The sequence below is a fragment of the Miniopterus schreibersii genome (genome assembly GCF_964146895.1).
Source record: "Miniopterus schreibersii genome assembly, chromosome: 1".
Taxonomy (NCBI): domain Eukaryota; kingdom Metazoa; phylum Chordata; class Mammalia; order Chiroptera; family Miniopteridae; genus Miniopterus; species Miniopterus schreibersii.
In genome coordinates this window covers 88,142,235-88,161,984 of record NC_138101.1, presented here as the reverse complement: position 1 = coordinate 88,161,984, position 19,750 = coordinate 88,142,235, and the positions used below count along the sequence as shown (strand labels likewise).

Sequence of the window (19,750 nt, the reverse complement as noted above, 5' to 3'; positions counted from 1 at the left end):
TTCCCTCATTCCACTCAGAGCACAATGGCCATACCTCACTGTTCCTCAATCACAAAAAACACATTCTCATCTCAGAATCTTGCACTTGTCCCCTCTGCCTGTAAGTCCAGAGCTCCTCATCTTCCCACTTCAGTGAGGTCTCTCCATCCTCAGCACTTAGATCTGTAAGGACTATCACACTAAAGGGAGAAGGCCCCAGGACTGCCTTAGAGTGGTGGCCAAAGGAGAAAATAACAAAAAGAAGTCAAGATAAGTGAGGTTCAAGAGAGCGTGGTCAAAATGCTAAATGCTGCCAAGAAGTTGCTCATTCCATAAATGTCCACTGAACACCTATTCATGCCACTCTTCTATCTTCTGTACACTTTTTATTCACATGCTTTCTCTGCATTTGAACAGCTAATCCTAATTCCCTACCCCTAGCTCAGATCCATGCTCTAATTCCATGCATTCGAGTGATTACTGGAGACCTCCACTCTGCTGTCTCGCAGGTGCATCGAGCTTAACTCGTCTACAAAGGACTCGCCTCCTCCAACCCAGATGCTCTCCCTCCTGTATCACTTGCTCCCCTCATGGGAGCCCCACTCCTGCCTTTCTCCAGCATGTGCTAAGCACTCCAAGTGCCTGGCGGCTCCATGAAAAGTCCTGCATCTGACCCGTTGCCCATTGAGGGGTCTCTATTCAGAAGCACAGGCTGCCTCTCCAAGGTTTGAACTGAATACTGAAGGAGGAGGCACTGACCTAAGGAATCTTTCCCTCCAGACCAAGCAGTAGACTTTCCCCTTTAGGTTTGCTGGAGCAGGAATTAGTACAATCCCATTACTTCTCACTAGAATAGGACCACCTATTCCAGATGATAAAATCTGACCATAGGAATTCTGTATGAATGACACAAAGGTCCTCACACAGCTGTAGCTTAGCAGGCAACTAGCAAAGCCTTGTCAGACACCACTGCACGCCAATCCTGGGCAACTTCACAGGCAGGCACGAGAGGACAGCAAGGATGGATGAACACCCATCATCCACGGAACAGAGAATTTAGGGCTCTAGTTTCCAATCAGGACACACACTGGAACTGCCTGGGGAATACAGCCTGGGACTCAGCTTAGACCTACACTGAACCGGTCACTGCCTGGGGGCCCACAAGGTTCTGTTATTGCCAACATCCTGCCCCATCAGCACACCTTGTAGGTGTGCACATGTCTCCTGAGGTGTGGAGGGAGACACCGGAAACCTCTCCTGCTGCCATTAATAGCAAGTGTTTTGGGATGAGAAAAGCAACGGCATTTGAAATCATAATGATTATTAAGCTCAAATGTGTGTATTTCACTTCCTTTGATAGGTTTCCCTTAATAAAGTTCTGAAAGAACTATCTTACCAAAGTTGTTATTGAAAATTCAGCTGTTAGCTCTAGGGCACTGAAAAAAGGCCGAATGAATCCATAAATAGTTTCAGGATCAGGATTATGATCAAAGTTTTCCTCTGGAACCGCTTCCTGCTGAAAGGAGGAAAAATGCAATGTAAGTATCCACTGAAGAAAAACAAGAAGTGCTTTCCTGAGAGCTGTCTCCTACCTGTGCCCACGTGCCCCTGAAAATAATTTTGATTGGGTGACATGTCTTTTAGTCTTTTAAATATAAACAATGGGACCTAAAAAAACAATAGAGATTCAATACCTATACTCATTTAAGAAAAATGCAGGCACAACCTCAGAAAAGTTACATGTTCCTTTCCACCTTCCCCATACAGAATTCTATCTAAATGTAAACTATCTTTAGACTCAAAAGACTTGTTCATCCTCATGTCCTACTTTTCTGCAACCAACTCTGAAAATGTGTTTCCAGTTTGCTGTACCCACAGGGCCCTAAGGCTGTGCCGTGCTAAACAGCAGGCAGCAGTCACATATTGCTCTAGGGCATCAGAAGATGGGAACTGGAAATTCTTTTGCCATTCTAATTTATTCAAAATTTAAATAGTTGTTTAATTTTCTTTATAGAGATCTTCACATATCTGTTAGGTTTATTTACAAATATTCATATTGTTTGATGCTACTGAAAACTGTGTTTTCAAAACATACATTTTTCGGGATGGGGCATGTTTACTCACCTTAGCTCACTACTTATACAAAGCTGAAGCTCAGTTCTTACTGATATATTTCCTATACAACATTCCTTTTGTTAAGAGAATTAGATACAACATGAGGTGAAGAAAAAACCAAAGGAAGATAATTTTGACTTCAAGCTGGAGAGAGTAATTTTCTTCTAGTGATTAATTTCTAAGCAAATCATCATGAAATACACATAATTATATGGGAAAAAATACAACCTCAATACAACTGATACTTACTGTCAGCGGGTGCAGCCTTTCATCAAAAATGTCCTTGGATCTATTTCCATCTCTATAAAATAAGAAGGTGATTTTAAAAACAAATCCAGGAATTGTGAATATCTTAGTAACACATCTGCTGAGAGTAGAGAGAGGGGTGGAGGGAGAAGCTTAATGTTCAACAGAGTCCCACTAATTCTTCTTAGATTCCGTAAGAAGTTTCTGGCCTCTTTTTACCCAGCACATCCAATTCTGTGAAATCTTCTCTACAGTGAGCAGCCAGAGCTGCCTCTCTAGGCGCTGACCCTCCCTGACAGGCGACGCTGGTCACCCCGACAGACTCCATCTGCCGCCTCGCCCTGGGCCACACAGGAGCGCGTCACGGAGCAGGAGCGGGCCATGCATGTGAATACGAGACTCATGTTGCCCAGTTTCGCTTCTCTTGTTAGTTTCCTATATTGTATTATTATTGTGTGTTTCTTCTTGTCCTTTTTAAAGAGTTTGAGTTAAAAGCTTGCCTTTTTATTTTTAAAATGACCAGTTACTGGTTTTAGAGAGGAAGGGGGAGTGAGGGGAAAAGACGCACATGGAAAGGCTGCCTCCTGCACACGCCGAACTGGGGATCGAACCTGAAACCCAGGAACGTGGCCTGATGGAACCGAACCCACAACACAACCTGGGCATGTGCCCTGCCTGGGAATGGAACCTGCCCCCTTGGGGCGATGCTCCAACTGAGCTGCACTGGCCAGGAAAACCAGTCTGTTTTTAAGTTTAATTTTCCACACAGTGGTTCCCCAAATGTGTTTTACAGGCCTTTGGGGTTCCCCTAGACCAGTTTCAGGAGAAACTTGAGGCCAAAACTGTTTTTATAGAAATCCTAAGGCATTGCCTGCGTCTATACTGACATTGCAATGACTGTATAAAAGAAAAGTCAGTAAAACTGGCTTCTGAGCCTGAGTCAAGGCCGGGGCACCGCCCTGTGCTAGGAGTCACTCTGTTCCTCACGGCCACTGGCTGAAAAACAAATTCTGCGTCACTGGAGCACATCCTTGACAAGGCAGTAAGGATGGTGTTATTAAACGCTGATTCTTATTTATATCTGAGTAAGGGGGAAGTATGCATTAAGCACTTCTGCATATCGAATAGTGGTTGTTAAGGAAAAGTACTTGTGACTTAGTTGTGAGCTGAACAAGTGACTTTTTTTATTGAATAACATCTTTATTTGATAGTTTAACTGTCACTCTCTCAAAACTGAAAAGTGAGCATCTCACTTCAAGGAAAACAACCTGTATATTTGCTACCAGTGACGCAATTCAAGCTATCAAGCTAAAAATCAAGACTGGGGAAAACTTGGACCTTTTTTGTGTGAGCCTGACAGCTTTTCAATACTTAAGGGACTTTCAGGGAAGACTGGTGGTGATATGATGCTAACTAACAACAGTGACTTCTAATACTGTGTAAAGAAATGTGAACCAATGCTTTCCAAATGACCAATGTATAATATTAACATAAAATTATTTACAATAAAAAGATTCATTCAGCATACAAGATATCTGAATGGATATTAATTTAATAGAGACCTTACTACAAGTTCATGGATATGGTTTAAAATTCCACTGAAACTACTTTAAGAAACCAGCACTTGTGCGCTTTGGGTACAATATCAAAGAATATGCACAATTATCTGGAGGCTTTAAAAATTCACCCTTATCTAGCCATACAGCTACATGAAGCATGGTGTTCACATTGTTTCTTCAAAACAAATTATCGCAATGACTGAAGTAATCACAAATGACTGAAGACAGGGTATACATGGGAATCAGCTGTCTTCTATTACCAGACACAAGGAGACTTGCAAAAATGTAAATAAGTGACACAATTTCCATTCAATGTTTTTGTTGTGCAAAGTAACTCTCCTTTAGAAAATATTATGTTCATACTACGGTTCCCAATCAGGGGTGTTTTGTCCCCAGGAAGCATCCCGCCCTGGCTGGAGACATGCTCTGTTGTCACCGTGAGGCGCGGGAAGAGTGTGCTGCTGGCATCTAGTGAGGAGGGGCAGGGATGCTGCCAAACATCCTACAACGCACAAGGCAGCCCCCAGAAAAAAGTATTATCTAGCTCAACATTTCCACAGTGCTAAGAAAACCATGGTTCAACATACAAGGGACTCATTTCTAAATTCTCAATTTTAATTTCTAATTTCTAATACAGTAAATATCAGTATAGCCCACATACACAAATATTCTTTGAAATCCTCAACAGCTTAAGGGTTGAGTCCTCAGACAAAAATGATTCACTTTAATAATGTAATAAAAACATTCTACAGCTTACTCCAGTAATGTCCATATATATCACCTAACACTAATATTTGTATCTTATCGGTTTATTAGCTAGACTAACAAGACAGGTTTTAAAACTCACCTTTTCTTGATGTGGTAATATATTGCAAATACCAGGCTGTGGAGAGAAAAAAAATGGAAGAACTGAGTCCATGTTAGGTCTGAAGACATGTCTTCAAAGGGATTGTGGTGGGGAAGGACCTTCCCAGGGCCCAGTGGCCATGAAATCCTCATTCAGAACAGTTTCTCATGGGCACTTTTTGCCTTGTTGCAGTTCTCTGGCTTTGAGCAAAATTAGGAAAACCAAAATGCTAGGGAATATGCTGTTAGAAGATATGTTTTGGTTGTTGTTGTTTTTCTTTTTTTATATCTTTATTGATCTCAGAGAAAGGAAAGGAGAGGGAGAGACAGAGATAGAAACATCAATGAAGAGAGAGTCATTGATCGAGCCCGCAACCTGGGCATGTGCCCCGACCGGGAATCAAACCCCGATCGCCTGGATCCCAGGGCGACCCTCAACCGCTGAGCCACGCCCGGCCTGGCTGGTTGGTTATTTTAATATGTAAGTTATTACACATTTCTCCTGTCATTTGCCCTTCACTCATAGAATCTTTGATCCTGTACAAGATAGATCTGCTTGTACACATGCTTAAATTTAAGCCATACAGTAGTTTTTCTACCCACCCATCTTCCATCATTTCCCTAAAGGTAAATAAAATTCTCTATACCAAACCAAAATATTTAAGATCACTTTTACACAATTGTTAGAAAACTTAAGGGCATATATAAGAACCTATAAAATCAACAGGTCTAACTCTCCTAAAATAAGCAGTGCCAACAATGCAGCATAGTAGTATACAGGGTAATATTAATAACATTTATTTCCAAATTAGTTTAAGTGCAATTTTAATGAGCAGATGTATGTCCTCAGGCACTGTGTAAGGTACTGTATTCCTAAGGCATTCACAGATTCCGTGTAATATGAAACAAAGGAATACTGTAGATTAAGTTATATGCTTTTCTTCTTTGCTCTCAGTTTCTAAAATGAAGCTCAAAATAACTGAGGGAAAGCAAAATTGAATTTTATAACTAGGTCTATAGAATATGAGCACTTGTAAAAAGGCCTGTAACATTGTTAGTATCTAATGGGTACTTCTATAGGGCTTCAGTTTCATCTTCAAGTTGATTTTAAAATCAGAGAATTTGAAGCATATAAGCTGAAAAGAACCAAGGAACTTGTGATGACATTTAATTCAACAACCCATTTTACAGGTAAGGTAACCAAGGTGAAAACTGACTTGCTCAAGGTCCCGGCAATGGTGAGCAGCAGGCCTCTCCCTCCTGCCCTCTCACCAGGCAATGTGCTGCCCAAGCTTGGCTGTAATTGGGATCCTCAGAGGAGCTTTAAAAACCGTCTGGCTCCCGCCCTGAGATGCTCTGACTTAACGGGCACTGGGTATGACTCTGGGTTGTTTTGAAAGCTTCTCAGGTGATTGCAATGTGAACACATGGATTAGGGTTGAAATCAGAATCACCCTGGATGCTTTTCTCCATATTATGATGCCTCCCATCCTTCCTCAGCTCATCAAAGGCTTGTGAGAGGGAGTGTGTTGGGGGAGGGGACAGGGGCTGCGTGTGTTTAGAGACACACATTTTGAAAAAAGCTGCATCCGTGATTCTAATAAGGCTCACCCACCCCATTGGGAACAATGCACTACTGCCTCATAATAAACATCTTTTCAAAACCATTACTAATAATTTTCTCAGTAAACCTTTATTTTACAAATAGTAAATGTACTTATCATTTTCAAAACCAGATGAGAGCAAATGAAAACTGACTGTACTTCCAGAAATTAGATAAATTTGGTGAAAAAAAGCATAACACATACTTGTCTGTACAAGGTTAGTCTTTACAACTTCTTTTGAATTATATACTGTAACATCAGAACCTTGAATTCAAAAGAACCTATGGAATGCAGCCAGAGTGGAGTCGTCTTTTTACTCCTGGATTTAGTGTCCTGGCTGAATGAGAAGATTAAATGATTATGTGATAGGTGCCAAAGCTCAGGACTTTAGAGAGGGATGGGGCTCAATTTTTGATGAAACACAATTTGACCTCAACTACTGTTATAAGTGAGAGAAGAAAATTACAGTATTATGATTGTGAACTCCCAGTTTTTAATTAAAGTATAAGTTACTGAGAATTAGTAAAATAGCTGATACAATAGAAACAAAATTAAGTTTATGAACAAATTATGTTTCTAGGACTAAATAAAATTAGGAAAGAGGCTACTAATATTTCAGGTAGCATTTCCCAAACTGTTCTGGAAAATCAGCTCATATCCCAAGGAGATGCTAATAATACTCCATGGACAATGCCAAAGGGTTCGGTTTTGTTTCATTCTTAAGTAGCTTCAAAGTTTCATCTTAGAGTGTTTTTAAAGTGCATCTGCAACTGTGGACTATGTGGTGCTCACAGAACTTACTGAATAATTTTCAGCAGCATCATGACACTGTTACGTTTGCTTAAGTATAGACCTGACTGTGGTTATGTTTACAAAACTTCACCAATCTCACTTTTTCTGCTTTGATTTTCTTATATAGGATCAATACAGTGTCTTGGAGGTATATTTATATATCTATATACATATATAACTAAATTTAAAACATCTATAAAATTAAAACCTCAGTTGAACAAATTTTATCCACGAAGAAATCAGCCTTGAGAAGTTGTTCCTTAACCCTGGTTTGGTGCATTTTTCCTGGAAGAAGTGAATTTTAAAACAGAAATAGTGCAGGAAAAACAGAACAGGGGAAATATGACCAATTCCAATTAAGTGTAAAGGCACATGCCCTGGGCCAGTGGGGGCCGAGCTGGTCCTCCTGCCAAGAGCAGCTTGCAGAGTAGCACATGTGGTTTTAGGCCTTTATCTCATAAAGAAACACTTTTTTTTAGAAAGAGTCAATGAGAAGCACCTCTCCTTGCATTTTGTTCAACAACGTCTCAGCCACAGTATTTCCTCAGGTAAAGATGAATACTCTTGGGGGGAAATTTATATTTGCTCACTGGCTTTCCCGTCTTCCATGTTCTCAGATTAAAATGGAAATTGAAATCAATAATAATTGATACCAGTTTCTTAACCTGATCATGGAAAAGAACAATCAAATGAGCTCACACATGGGTAGGACGCCTGTAGCATAAGGTGTCTGTCACTGAGCCCGGGCAGCCTATTTTACTCACCATTGCACACTGATTCTCGTCTCGGGCTGGCAAATTGTGCTGTTGTCTAAAAATATTGTTGAGCATGAGCTATATTTTTCTCTGTGGTGATCTGGAAATACCTGAAGGGGAATAGAAGAAAACATCCCAGTAAGTTAAACTTAGAAAAGTGTGTTTATTCTTGGTTAAAATATCAAACATGAAAGGTCAGGGGGTGTAAACAGCATGACTTGTGATATGCTAGGGCAGGAAAGGTCACCCTGGGGCGAGGTCCCCATCGCCAGGAACAAAAGCGTTCTACCCTGGTGACAAACCTGGCCTGTCGCTCCGACTCTGTTCATCTCTGCCTAACTGCCTACTGTATCGGTGCTGCTGTATTTTTATAAACTAATTCAGATGAGCCTTCCTTTCCCATATTATTATAAAGCAGCTTTCAGCATGCGGTCACACTTTCCCATCAGGATCTCCCGCAAATACACAAAGACAGGACAGGGAGAACATCTAGCTGATATCTTTTAAAATACAGAGCATTTAAAAACTGCCACTAGCCAATAATCAGAAATATCTTTATGTTATCTAAAACACAATTTTGCCAGTTTCAGATGTTTTACTTCAAACCACTTATTCCTCATTAGCCAAAAGTTCCAGAGGGCATAATTTGAAAAGAATCACTCTTTGGAGGAATAAATTCTTTCAAGCTACAAATATTTTAACTACAGCTAACACTCTGATATGTTCCCTAAGCTATGCAGTTAACCTGTAATTTACTTTTGGGATCTCAAAAAGACAAATATGGCATGAAATGTGAAAACTCACTGGAATACTTTTATTCTAAATGGAAGGTTATCTTTTAAGAGCACTGCTATACAAGTGTAATATGGCATATAAAATACCAAAATAAAGTAATTTATAACCAAATCCTATATATACGAGAGTAAAAAGAAGAGGGGGGAAATGTACCAAAATATAGACTAGTTGGTCAAACTTTGGGTGATATTTGCTCACATTTTCCACTAGTTAAAATTTTTTTCTACGATAAATGTATATTGTTCTGTATTTGAAAATATTAGTGCTGAAACATTGAAAATTTTTAATTAGGCATGGGCTCACAGCTCTGTGGGGTTCATTTAATAAATCAGCAACTTACAGTCTACTGGTCTCATCCAACCAAAGGAACACTGAACACTCTGCCATCAGTCCAGGCCTCCTCCCAACTAATCAAACTTCCAGGATCAAGTATCTAGTATCCCCCAGAGGGGGCAGAATTAAGCCTCCTAGCAAAGCCTGGGTATATTGGCTGCCAGGTTACTTTTCCCTCACCTTGCTTGAAAATTTGAAACAATTGTTCTTCGTGGTTAAAACCTTACTATTGATGGCTTACAACCTCAATAAACTACAGTGACAAAGATAAAGATAAAAAATGCAAATACAAAGAAAACAAAAGCACCAAAATACTACGGAAAACTTAGTGTTCACAGGTATCTGAACCCCTGGTTGGTCACTAGAATGGACAGAGACAAAAATCCTGCTGTATCTTCCTTCACTCGGCACAAATGGCAGGACAGATGGACTTTTACAATCTTTGCAAGAAAGGGAAGAAGTTACTTAGTAGACTTAAAGTTCAATAGCAAAGACTAGACAAATAATTAGCCTAGAAGTCTAAGGAGTGACAACCCAAACCTTACTATCAAGTCAAGTACCTGTTGAAATCCTGCCCCCGCCCATTGTGCCCACTGTCTCATCTTAATCCATTAAAAAAAATAGCTGAAGTTTACTGTTTTCTCTCTACTTTTTCACAAGACACATTTTGGATATTAAGAATTAATGACTTTTTATTAATTTGAAAATTTCTAGCACTTTATGCATTAATGAAAACTGCTCCATGTATGTTGCACATAAATGGGACAATACGGCAAAGTGCATGGTTTGAATAGAATTCTTAACCAAGACTATAGTAGGAAAGTGTAGTATGCTAAGAATAGAATAGCCAAAAATATTCTCTGGATTAGTATTAATTTTATTAAATTAAAACTTTAAACTTTGGTTTTAAATATAGGTTCTAAGTTTGAGTTAGAACCTACACATTTGAGATTTGTGGACTGACCACAAATCTATTTCCACTCCCCTTCCTTTCAGAGACATGTCCTGAGAATTAAAGGCATAAAGAAAGCTATACACAGTATAAGAACAAAGGAGAGGAAGAACAACCTTGGTGCCCATAGAGAGTGGCGGGAAGAGAGGTCAGGAAGCCAGTGTGTCTTACAGAACCCAAGGCAGGCTCAGAATCCGCCCCCAAATTCTTGCAGTGCAGCCCTGTCAGTTGCAAAACTTCTGCTCACTCCTAGTGCTTCCAGTTAGATAGCAACAGGCGGTCAGGGACGACCACACATCTGAGGGACGCCAACAAGTAGGACAGAGCAAAACAGATGGTGACTATGAACAAGACAGGTAACAGCAAGTGTGGGAGAGGTTGTGGAGACAAAGGAACCCTCATTCGCTGCTGGTGGAAACATAAACTGGTCCAGCCACCATGGAAAACAGTAGGGAGTGTCCTCAAAAATTAAGAATAGAGCTACCATATGACCGAGCAACCCCCCTTCTGGTTACATACCTGAAAAATTTGAAAACATTCATTTGCAGAAATATATGCACCCCTTTGCTCATTGCAGCATTATCCCCAGTGGCCAAGGCACGGGAGGAAACAAAGTGCCCTCCAGGAAAGGTCTGGATGAAGCAGCTGCGGGGCCCACATACAGCGGAACAGCTCTCGGCCACAAGCAGAGGGAAGCACTGCCACTGCGACAACATGGGTATCATGATGCTCAGCTAAACAAGGCAGTCAGAGAAAGCGAAGAGCCCCATGATTTCACTCATGTGTGGGATATAAAACGAAAACTCACAGACACAGACAACGTATGGTGGTTGCCAGAGGGAAGGGGTGTGGGGGTGGTAAAGGGTAAGGGGCCCAGATATATGCTGAGGGAAGGTGACTTGGCTTTGGGGGCTGGGCACACAGTGCAACATACCGATCATGGATCACAGACATGCACACTTGAAACCTATGTGATCCGATTAACCAACGTCACCCCAATGAATTTAACTAAAAAACATCTGAACTCATAAACAAAAGTTGAAAACATTTCCTAAAATCTACATGCTAAGAACATCACTTTATTGAGTGATTACTTTAATAGAGCAACTTAGAACCTATGGTATCAGCAAATGAGTTGTCTTATGTAAAATAAAACTATTGCATAAAAAGAAAAGAAAATTAATGGGATTGGTAAAATTCAGGAGCAAGTGAAAATGTAAAAAAGTAATTCTTAACCTCAGAAAGGCAAAAAATGGTCTTGGTAAAAGAACGAAATGCCTTAGAAAAGAAAGACAGGATGTAAGAGACACTGTACACTAAACACAAGATAGACAAAACAGAGAATTATGAAAGGGCTGGGGCATAAAGGCAAGGAAATCTCCAGAAGGTAGAAAAAGACAAAATGGGAAATAAGAAGGGGAAGAACTTAGAGACTCCTGCAGGAATCCTGGCCTGAGAGTTCCAACTTCTGAGTAATGGGAATACCAGAAAAAAGGAATAGAGTATATATGAAAGAATCAAAAACAATACCCTGAAAGCAGATCAGACCTTCAGCCTTGAAGGCCACAATAAAATGGAAAAGTGCATACCAAAGCATATTATAAATTCCAGAATCCCAGGAATAGAGAGGTTCTAAAAGTTTCCAGGGAAGAAAGGGATGGGGAAATTACTAAAATTGGTAATATATAATGTATCATCCAATGTCAACCGATTTAAGAGCAACTGTGGTGAGTAAAGAGTAGAAATGTTTTTAGAACAGAAAAAATTAATTTCAATCTAGAATTCTACACTCTATTAAACAGGAAGCATTTCAGAGAGGCTAGATCTCTAAAAAATTTCTGTCCATGTATCCTTTCCCTGGAAAAAGTGCTCCAGTAAAACAAGGGAGTGTAACAAGAAAGAGGAAAACATACCACCTAGGACAGCGATTTTCAACCAGTGTAAGCGCAGGACACTGTGGTGCCACAAGAATTTTTAAAACATGCAATACCTGACTATTCAGGCAGAGACACTAATCTCTTTTCCCTGAGATTATCAAATAAACAATGAAAACAGCCATCACAACAGTAGATGTCCAGTGTGAGTTAATCAAAATTATACCTATTTGTTTTGTCAGGTTGGCAAAAAATATATTTTTTGGTGTGCCACAGAATTTTATTTTAGTTTTTAAAAATATATCTTGCCCAGCCAGGTGCAGCTCAGTGGCTCAGGAGATCGGGGTTCGATTCCTGGTCAGGGCACATGCCCAGGTTGGGGGCTGCAGCTGATCAATAACTCTCTCATCATTGATGTCTCAGAGAGAGGAAGGGAGAGGGAGAGAGAGAGAGAAACATCAATGATGAGTCATTGATCGGCTGCCTGCTGCACGCCCCCCACTGGGGATCGAGCCTGCAACCCGGGCATGTGCCCTGACCGGGAATCGAACCCTGATCTGCGGGATCGTAGGTCGATGCTCAACTGCTGAGGCACGCTGGCTGGGCCCACAGAATTTTAGTAATTAGTTTATGTGTGCCGTGAGATGGAAAAGGGTGAAAATCACTGATCTAAGACATAGGGGACCCCACACAAGAGAACAGTTATGTGGGCTCCCAGGTGACTTTAAAGAAATATGCCACAAAACAGACACAGAGCAGGCCTAGGGAAAGCAAGTCTCTACTAGACTAGGATAACAAGAGGGGGGAGATTGCTTCCAATAAAACATGGAACTCTGTTTAGGAAATGGAAAATATTTTTGACAGCCCTGTGACAAATGTTACAGGATTTTTGGAAAAAATATTTGTTAGAAAACAAGAAGTGAATATAATCAAAAAATTAATTGCACACTCACAAAAGTGAAAATTTACTAGGTATGATGTTAATGTAGCATAAATGTAGTATTTCTGTCTGATAGCCATCTTTCTCTGCCAAATTACTAGATTGTTAGGAACAAAAAAATTTATTTTGAAAGCAGGGAGACCAGCCTACTTGCTGCATCTGGCTGTGTGAGGTCATGGTGACTAGGAAGAAGGGGTTGGGATTGTCCTGGAGAAGTGCTCAAGTTTCAGTCACATAGGGGTCCCAAAACTGTATACACACTGTAACAGCTGGTAACACACTCAATTTCCACTGCTTTCCAGGTTTAACTGATTTGAAGTAATGGGGAAGACAGACTAAGCTTTGAGCAGAGAAAACTTACCCTAAAGACCCACCAGACTTTCTTCTATGGGGATTCATAAAAGATAAAGTTTACGGTACAAAACCAGCAACAGTCAACAAATTGAGGGCCCAAAATAAGGCACAAAATAATTCTTGCTGTTTGTGATTCCACTGCTTTGCCTTTATCATCTGTGCCTGGACCAGAACGGTCATAGTTTGAAATCAAGCAGTGACCAAAAAGTTATATCTTTCTGTAGATTCCTTCAAATTCTGAAACTGAACTGTATGTTACTAAACACTGACTTTATAATCATTCAAAGTGCATACACATCTTTAGGGAAACCCTGTATTTGAGAAAAAGAATGAAGGGTATACAAGGAAGAGGCACAGCCACAGAACTATATGGCTCAGCAGGAAAAAATATTTATACAATATAATAATGTAAACATTGATTCTGATTTTATAAAAAACATGTTACATGTTGAGAGGGCAGAGGGAGGGAAAGAAGGCCATGCTGGAGTTGAGAAAGCTAAGCTTTCAGTTGCTATGACAATAAGTCAATAAATAGTGCTAAAAATTGACTTAGCTAGTATATTGTTGTTTATTTTGTAAAAAACAAGATTAAAGTTAAGGCAAAAATTTAAGGCAGATCTTTATATCACAAACATGTTATTGAAATTTAACTTAAAGGTCGGAAACCCTTAAAAGGTGGGGATCACTAAGCCTGAATATGTAAGTTTGATAATTAAGATAACAGAAGTGACTTAGAAAATCTATCAAAAAAGGGCCACGCTGATGACACTGGGTCCATCATAAACTTCAAAAAATCATGGCGGACAATTTTTAATTCCGATTATTAATTTCTTACTTAACTTTTCAAGTGTTTACTTACGTGGTGTGAACAGCTCTTCCTCCTCTTTCCTCGCACTAAGAATAAAAAGAATAAGTGATCAATGCAGATACATATGCTGCAGGGAAACAAAAGTTATGATTCCCTGACAGATACCAACATGCAAAATAAGACAAATTTCACTCCATTTTTTTTTTTTTTATCACTTCCCCAAAATTTATAATTTAAATCCCCTGGCAAGAGGAGTGCCATAAAGTAAAACTTTGACCTATGTTTTACTGTTTTGACCTAAGAGAGATTCTATATTAGGTACAAATCAAAGCCACTCCATGTACTGAAGAAAAGGCAAAGCTAATTAGGCCGGGTGAGAATCAGCTAATGAACAAGTTTAACTGCTGCATCTCTGAGCCACTGCTCAGCCCTGGTTCCTAATTCTGCATTTACACCCACTTTACTTGAGTCACCAGCATCTAGCAGTTGACGGCTCCAAGAACCAGTTTCTGGCCAGGCCCCTGGAAGCATCCTGCACCACTGACTGGTAACCAACTAGAATATCTTGCAAAGGATCCCATCTAGTTTAAATTGTAAAATGAGTGTGGCTATCCTAACTAAACACCTACAATGCACAAAACTGTTTTGCTCTAACAAAGAAAAGAAGAAAACTAAAAGCCCCAAAGAGGGTCCTGGGCTGCACTTTGTGCCCCCCGCTGCCTCCTCGAAGGTGGGGCGGGCATCACAGGCACCTTCCTAGGACTGAAGGCAGCTTTTCCTTTACTGTCTCCCCCTCTCTACATGAGAGCAGCCCATGGTCCCGGAAGAAACCGAAATACAGCAATCCTACCAAAAACGATCAGCTCCAGAAAGTCAAAATGCACATGTACCATGAAAAGGCATGTTAAAAAGCCCCACTGTTACTGCGCTGCGTTAATTCAGATACACTGGAGCCTTCCCTTCTTGTGCCTCTGCTGTCTAATCAACTGAAAAGCTTAACCTGTGAGCCTTTTTAAGCAAGAAAACACGATTTAACATAACAGTTAGGAAAATAAGCAGGCAAGCAAGGTGATAAAATCCTACAGTTCTGACTCTTTTCCTAAAACAAACAGGACACAGGAAGCTGACACTAGTTTCCCTGCTGATGCTGAGCTTCTGGGGCCCCGCAGGCCTGTCTGCTCTGATGCCCCCGGGCAGCCCTGCAGCAGGTGAGGGAGCTGGAAGGAGCTGGAAAGTTCTAGATGTGGGGAGGATGGAGCATTTGGTTGAGCGCTATGTAAAATAAAGGCAAAATCACAAATTCAATCCTCATACATAAACAACTGATTTTTTTTTTATTTCTTCAAATAAAAACCTAAGTGTGACCTAAATCCTATCTTGACTTACCATCCATTTGATATTTCTTTAGGAAAATTGTTCTTTCCCTTGGATGGTCGGAAGGGATTAACTGTAAATACCACTCTGTATAGGAAGAAGAGAAATAAGCATACTGATTTAGTTGAGTAGAAAAATAGATAATTTAAAAAATAGCTATACATCAATTTTAATCACTTAAAACGGTGTTGGAAAGAGTTTTTAAATAATGGAAGGAAGACAATTTTAGTAAAGGCAACAATATAAAAACTCTACTGGGGAAATTAAAAATTGCAGGATCTTTCTATACATGAGGAATAAACCAAGCTATGTCTTAGACTTTTTTTAACTTGCACCTAAATAATCGATGAATCATATATGTGCTTTCCCCCTCCTACTTATCAATCAGAAATACCATCCCTCTTTTATGCTGATATGACTAGCGAATTCCAGAAACAGTCTCAAGAAGCAAGTTATGCTGTGGCCAATTAGTGTCAGATACCCACTAATACATCAAATAGGCCCAAATCAAGTGAGCTGCTTTTGGAAAATGTTCTTTACACACGTAGGCTGATTTTAACTCCATTCAGATAATGAACTTACTTAGTCAGCTGAGGCTTACTTGGGGCTGTTCATCGTGGCGCATTTTAAAGGACAGCATTAGAGCTCAGTGCTCTAATCTACAGGAACACTTTCATGACGGTGAATTTTTATACTTTTGTCAAAGTGATTTTTTAATTCTGCCCTCAATTTCCAAAGCTAAACTCTGACTTCTTCCTTCCATGCCCCATGATTAATTTGGGGCTTCAATAAGAATTCTTTCTCGACCTGATCATAGGGCTGCTTGCAAACATGAAATCTGCTGAGACCACATAAAGTAGGTCCCCTGCAGCGCACCTTGCACCGAGGTGGGATAATCTTCTACTTAGGCAAGAATACCAAACACGTACTTGAATTTTAATAACACAATGTTCCCCACTAAATGCAATAAAAAGTTGTCATTTACAAAACAAACTATATGATATGCCTTAGTAATGTCCACCTCAAACCATTTAACCAATATTGTAAGAAAGGAGACCAAGATCCTGATAGAATAATGGTGAAGGCAACATTCCCCAAATGACATAATAATGGTCCTATTTTGTTTGTTTGTTTGTTTTGTTTTGAAGTATATCTTTATTGATTACAGAGAGGGGAAAGGAGAGGGAGAGAGAGAGATAGAAACATCAATGATGAGAGAGTCATTGATCGGCTGCCTCCTGCAAGCCCCCGAATGGGGATCGAGCCCGCAACCCGGGCACGTGCCCTGACCAGGAATCGGACCCCGATTGCCTGGATCCTAGGTCGACGCTCAACTGCTGAACGATGCCCGGCTGGGCTGGTCCTGTTTTTTAAAAGGGCATTGGGAGCTCAGATATAAATAGACTATAGCCCTGGTTCTTGGAGAATCAAAATGCTCACTGATATGTTAAAACTATAGTAATGAATAAAGTCTAACATCATGTCCAAATGTATTTACCTAGAAGACTTTCCCCTCTGACTAACACAGTTAGAATGTTGCCCAAACATCATTCGGGACTGGCTGGCTAGCAGACATCTGAGCCGTCGGCTTTGACAGTCCCGTCAGCAGAGAAATTAAATAACTGAGCCAATTGCCTTGTTCTTCAAGGAAGTTCCTTCCCTGAATTTCAAGTTTATTAAATTGCCTTTGGAGACACTATTCTATTCAATAGTTTGCTGTGAAAAACTCATAAAATTATTTTAAAGGATTTTCCCCACATATTTGAAATATGAGACCATGTGAACAATTTGGAAAAATAAAGTAACTCAGGTGTGCACAAAGTGAGAGGGAGAGACTATCAGACTAGCCCTAACCTCCGGCTCCTGAGAGAATTCAACACTATTTCCTACCAAAAATAAAGCAAATACACTGAATTTGAATAAAAACTAACAGCATATGTTTGCAGAAGTTGCCATGTTATGTATTGGGGCCTATGGCATGATAAAGTTTAATTAAAAATTTCATTGGAAAGCCCAGGAAAAGTATGTACTTGAATCAAAGCAGCAGCGGGCTTACACACACACACACACACACACACACACACACACACACACACACACACACACAATCTCTCTCTCTCTCTCTCTCTCTCTCTCTCTCTTATACACACACCACAAAAGAAGATGTGCTGCTATGGCTCAAAATATACAAATCAAGAAGGCTGAAATAAAAGAAAGGACAACATTCAGAAAAAAAATTAGTTCAAGTAACAAACAAACAAAAAGCTGAAGCTTCCCCTACCCTACACCAGGTTCTAGGGCAGGCACATGCCCCAGGGCTGGCCGATCAATCCCAGCTGGTCTGGCACCTCCCAAGAACCTCAGAGAAAGGCAGAACTGACCTCTAGGAGCCTTAGGGCCTCTGGAGCTCTGGGCATTGACTTTACCAGCATGAGGAGGAAGCCTTTTCAGGAGAAATCCACAGGAGCAGAACTGAGACAAGTTCTGAGAAGCTAGCTCACTTCAGTCCTGAATCAAGGAGTACCTTGGATTTTGCTCTGTGAACTTTGGTCATACAAGTCCATGGTTTTAAACAATCTTTTGAATCTCCTTAGAAAAGCTCTTTAAAATAAAATGACTAGACCAAAAGGTTTGATTGTTTTTATGGCATAATACATACAACTAAGTTGCTTTCTAAAACAGGTGAGGGCACACTAGAGTATAATGCCACCAAGCATGCCAGTTTTAGCTTCCACCCCAGCTTTAATACTTAAAGAAATCCTAGTTATGTGAATGAGGAACCTCACAGTGTCTCTAATTTGCATTTCTTTGATTATATGGTTTGACCACAGTTAACAGTGTTATTTCTACCTTGGTGAGTTGCCTTTTGTTTACAGGTACTGTATGTATTGTGCCCCCGAGAACCCTAAGGTTATTAATTTGCATGAGCCTTTCATAAAATATTTTTTGTTTATAGCCTCCAACAATTTTATATATATATAACTTCCACTTTTTGCTAATGACAAATACTGCATCACTATTTTATAGTGTGGTTTTAAGCAGCATTTTTCAGAAAGATATTGATTTCAATTTATTCCAATGAAATAGAAATGTCAGAAGTTTCTAGGCCAACTGCTGGGCACCTGTTCACTTAAGGTTCCTGCATGTACTCACTGCTCTATCCCCTAAACTACACATTGTATTTACTATACATTGTATTAGTTTCCTGACCCATAACACGAAATTTAGACTCTAACAAGTGGATTATACACTAATGATTTTCTCTCTCTGAGTCTGCACTTTCCCCCCAGGCAGGTGGCTCCTTCCCCCTGGCCTGGAGCTGGCTGCCCCACCCAAGGGCACAGGGTGAGCCCCTGGGTCCCCCAGGCTGCTGCTCCTTGAGCCTTGCTTCCTAGGAAGCCTCTGCCCCTCCCAGCTCTGGCTTCCAAACCCCCTCTGCAGCGGCCTCGCCTTGGATCTCAGGGCTGCCTTGTTTGAGTCCTCAACACGTGTCAGTGACTGTGACTGAGACGTGACAGTTCCCACAGTGAAGTTCACCGTTCTTCCATTATGTATTTTTAAAGGTACTTTGCGCAGTGTCTTGGACTTTTAGGAACATTCCTGAGTAACAATTTACCTCCATTTCATCTCAAATTATATAATGTTACTGTTTTAACCCTGAAGTTTAATTACTCTAATACACTAGAAAAAGGGTGTGTGAAAAAAGGTAGTATCCCCAAAGCTGATCACATGACATGTCACTCTATCAGTCCTACCCCTGTGTCCATCCATCTGAAATTCACATTCCTGCTCCATCAAGCCTGATGTTCAAACCTCGGAAAACTGAATTTATACCACTCAGAGCCTGTCTTCTCACATGTAAAACAGATATAATTCCTATATTACTGAACTCAAAACACTGTAAGGGTGAAATGAAATGCAAGAGGAATTCATGTACTATATATAGAGCACCAAGAAATGACAAAAAAGCTTTCATAAATTCAAAAGCAAAATATGAACATTTAGCATCATTTCACAGGAAGTGTATGAAGTGCCCGCTCATTAACCAGCACCCCCACGTCATCTTAAGTAAATGTGAGCCTTGGCTGCCTGTTGAAGGGAAAGGAACCAAAGTCACACAATTAGCAGGAATTTCTCTCAGCATTTTTTTAAATAAGCAAATACATATTTCCCCTGCTTTGTCATGTACATCACTGGATGTCCTCTCCTTCCTTTTCCATGTAACTTATCCTGGAGATCACCACATAGCAGGAAAGAGATATTTTATTTTTTATAGCTCCATAGTAGTCTAAAGTGGGGACGTACCAGTTTATTTCTCTGTGACTTGTCATTCCTATTGTGTCACTACATTTAGATTTACTTAATTTCCTTAACTCAGCCCATTTTAGGCCCTTACACTTTCTGTTCAATCCACGGTTGACTCC

General features: G+C 40.2%; 1 protein-coding gene across 5 annotated transcripts in view; it reads right to left on the bottom strand.

The window, feature by feature from the left end:
• The window catches only part of LOC308558353 (cyclin-Y-like protein 1), a 51,780-nt gene that overhangs the window by 20,285 nt on the left and 11,745 nt on the right, over nucleotides 1-19,750 (bottom strand). For all 5 annotated transcript variants that reach the window (XM_081139969.1, XM_081139965.1, XM_081139968.1 and 2 more), the window contains 6 exons: nucleotides 15,339-15,413; nucleotides 14,004-14,038; nucleotides 7,906-8,006; nucleotides 4,747-4,782; nucleotides 2,344-2,395; nucleotides 1,376-1,495 (listed from right to left, as the gene is read on the bottom strand). In XM_081139969.1, the coding sequence (XP_080996095.1) occupies nucleotides 1,376-1,495; nucleotides 2,344-2,395; nucleotides 4,747-4,782; nucleotides 7,906-8,006; nucleotides 14,004-14,038; nucleotides 15,339-15,345 (351 nt within the window). In that variant the 5' untranslated portion in view covers nucleotides 15,346-15,413. The remainder of the gene's footprint in view (nucleotides 1-1,375; nucleotides 1,496-2,343; nucleotides 2,396-4,746; nucleotides 4,783-7,905; nucleotides 8,007-14,003; nucleotides 14,039-15,338; nucleotides 15,414-19,750) is intronic.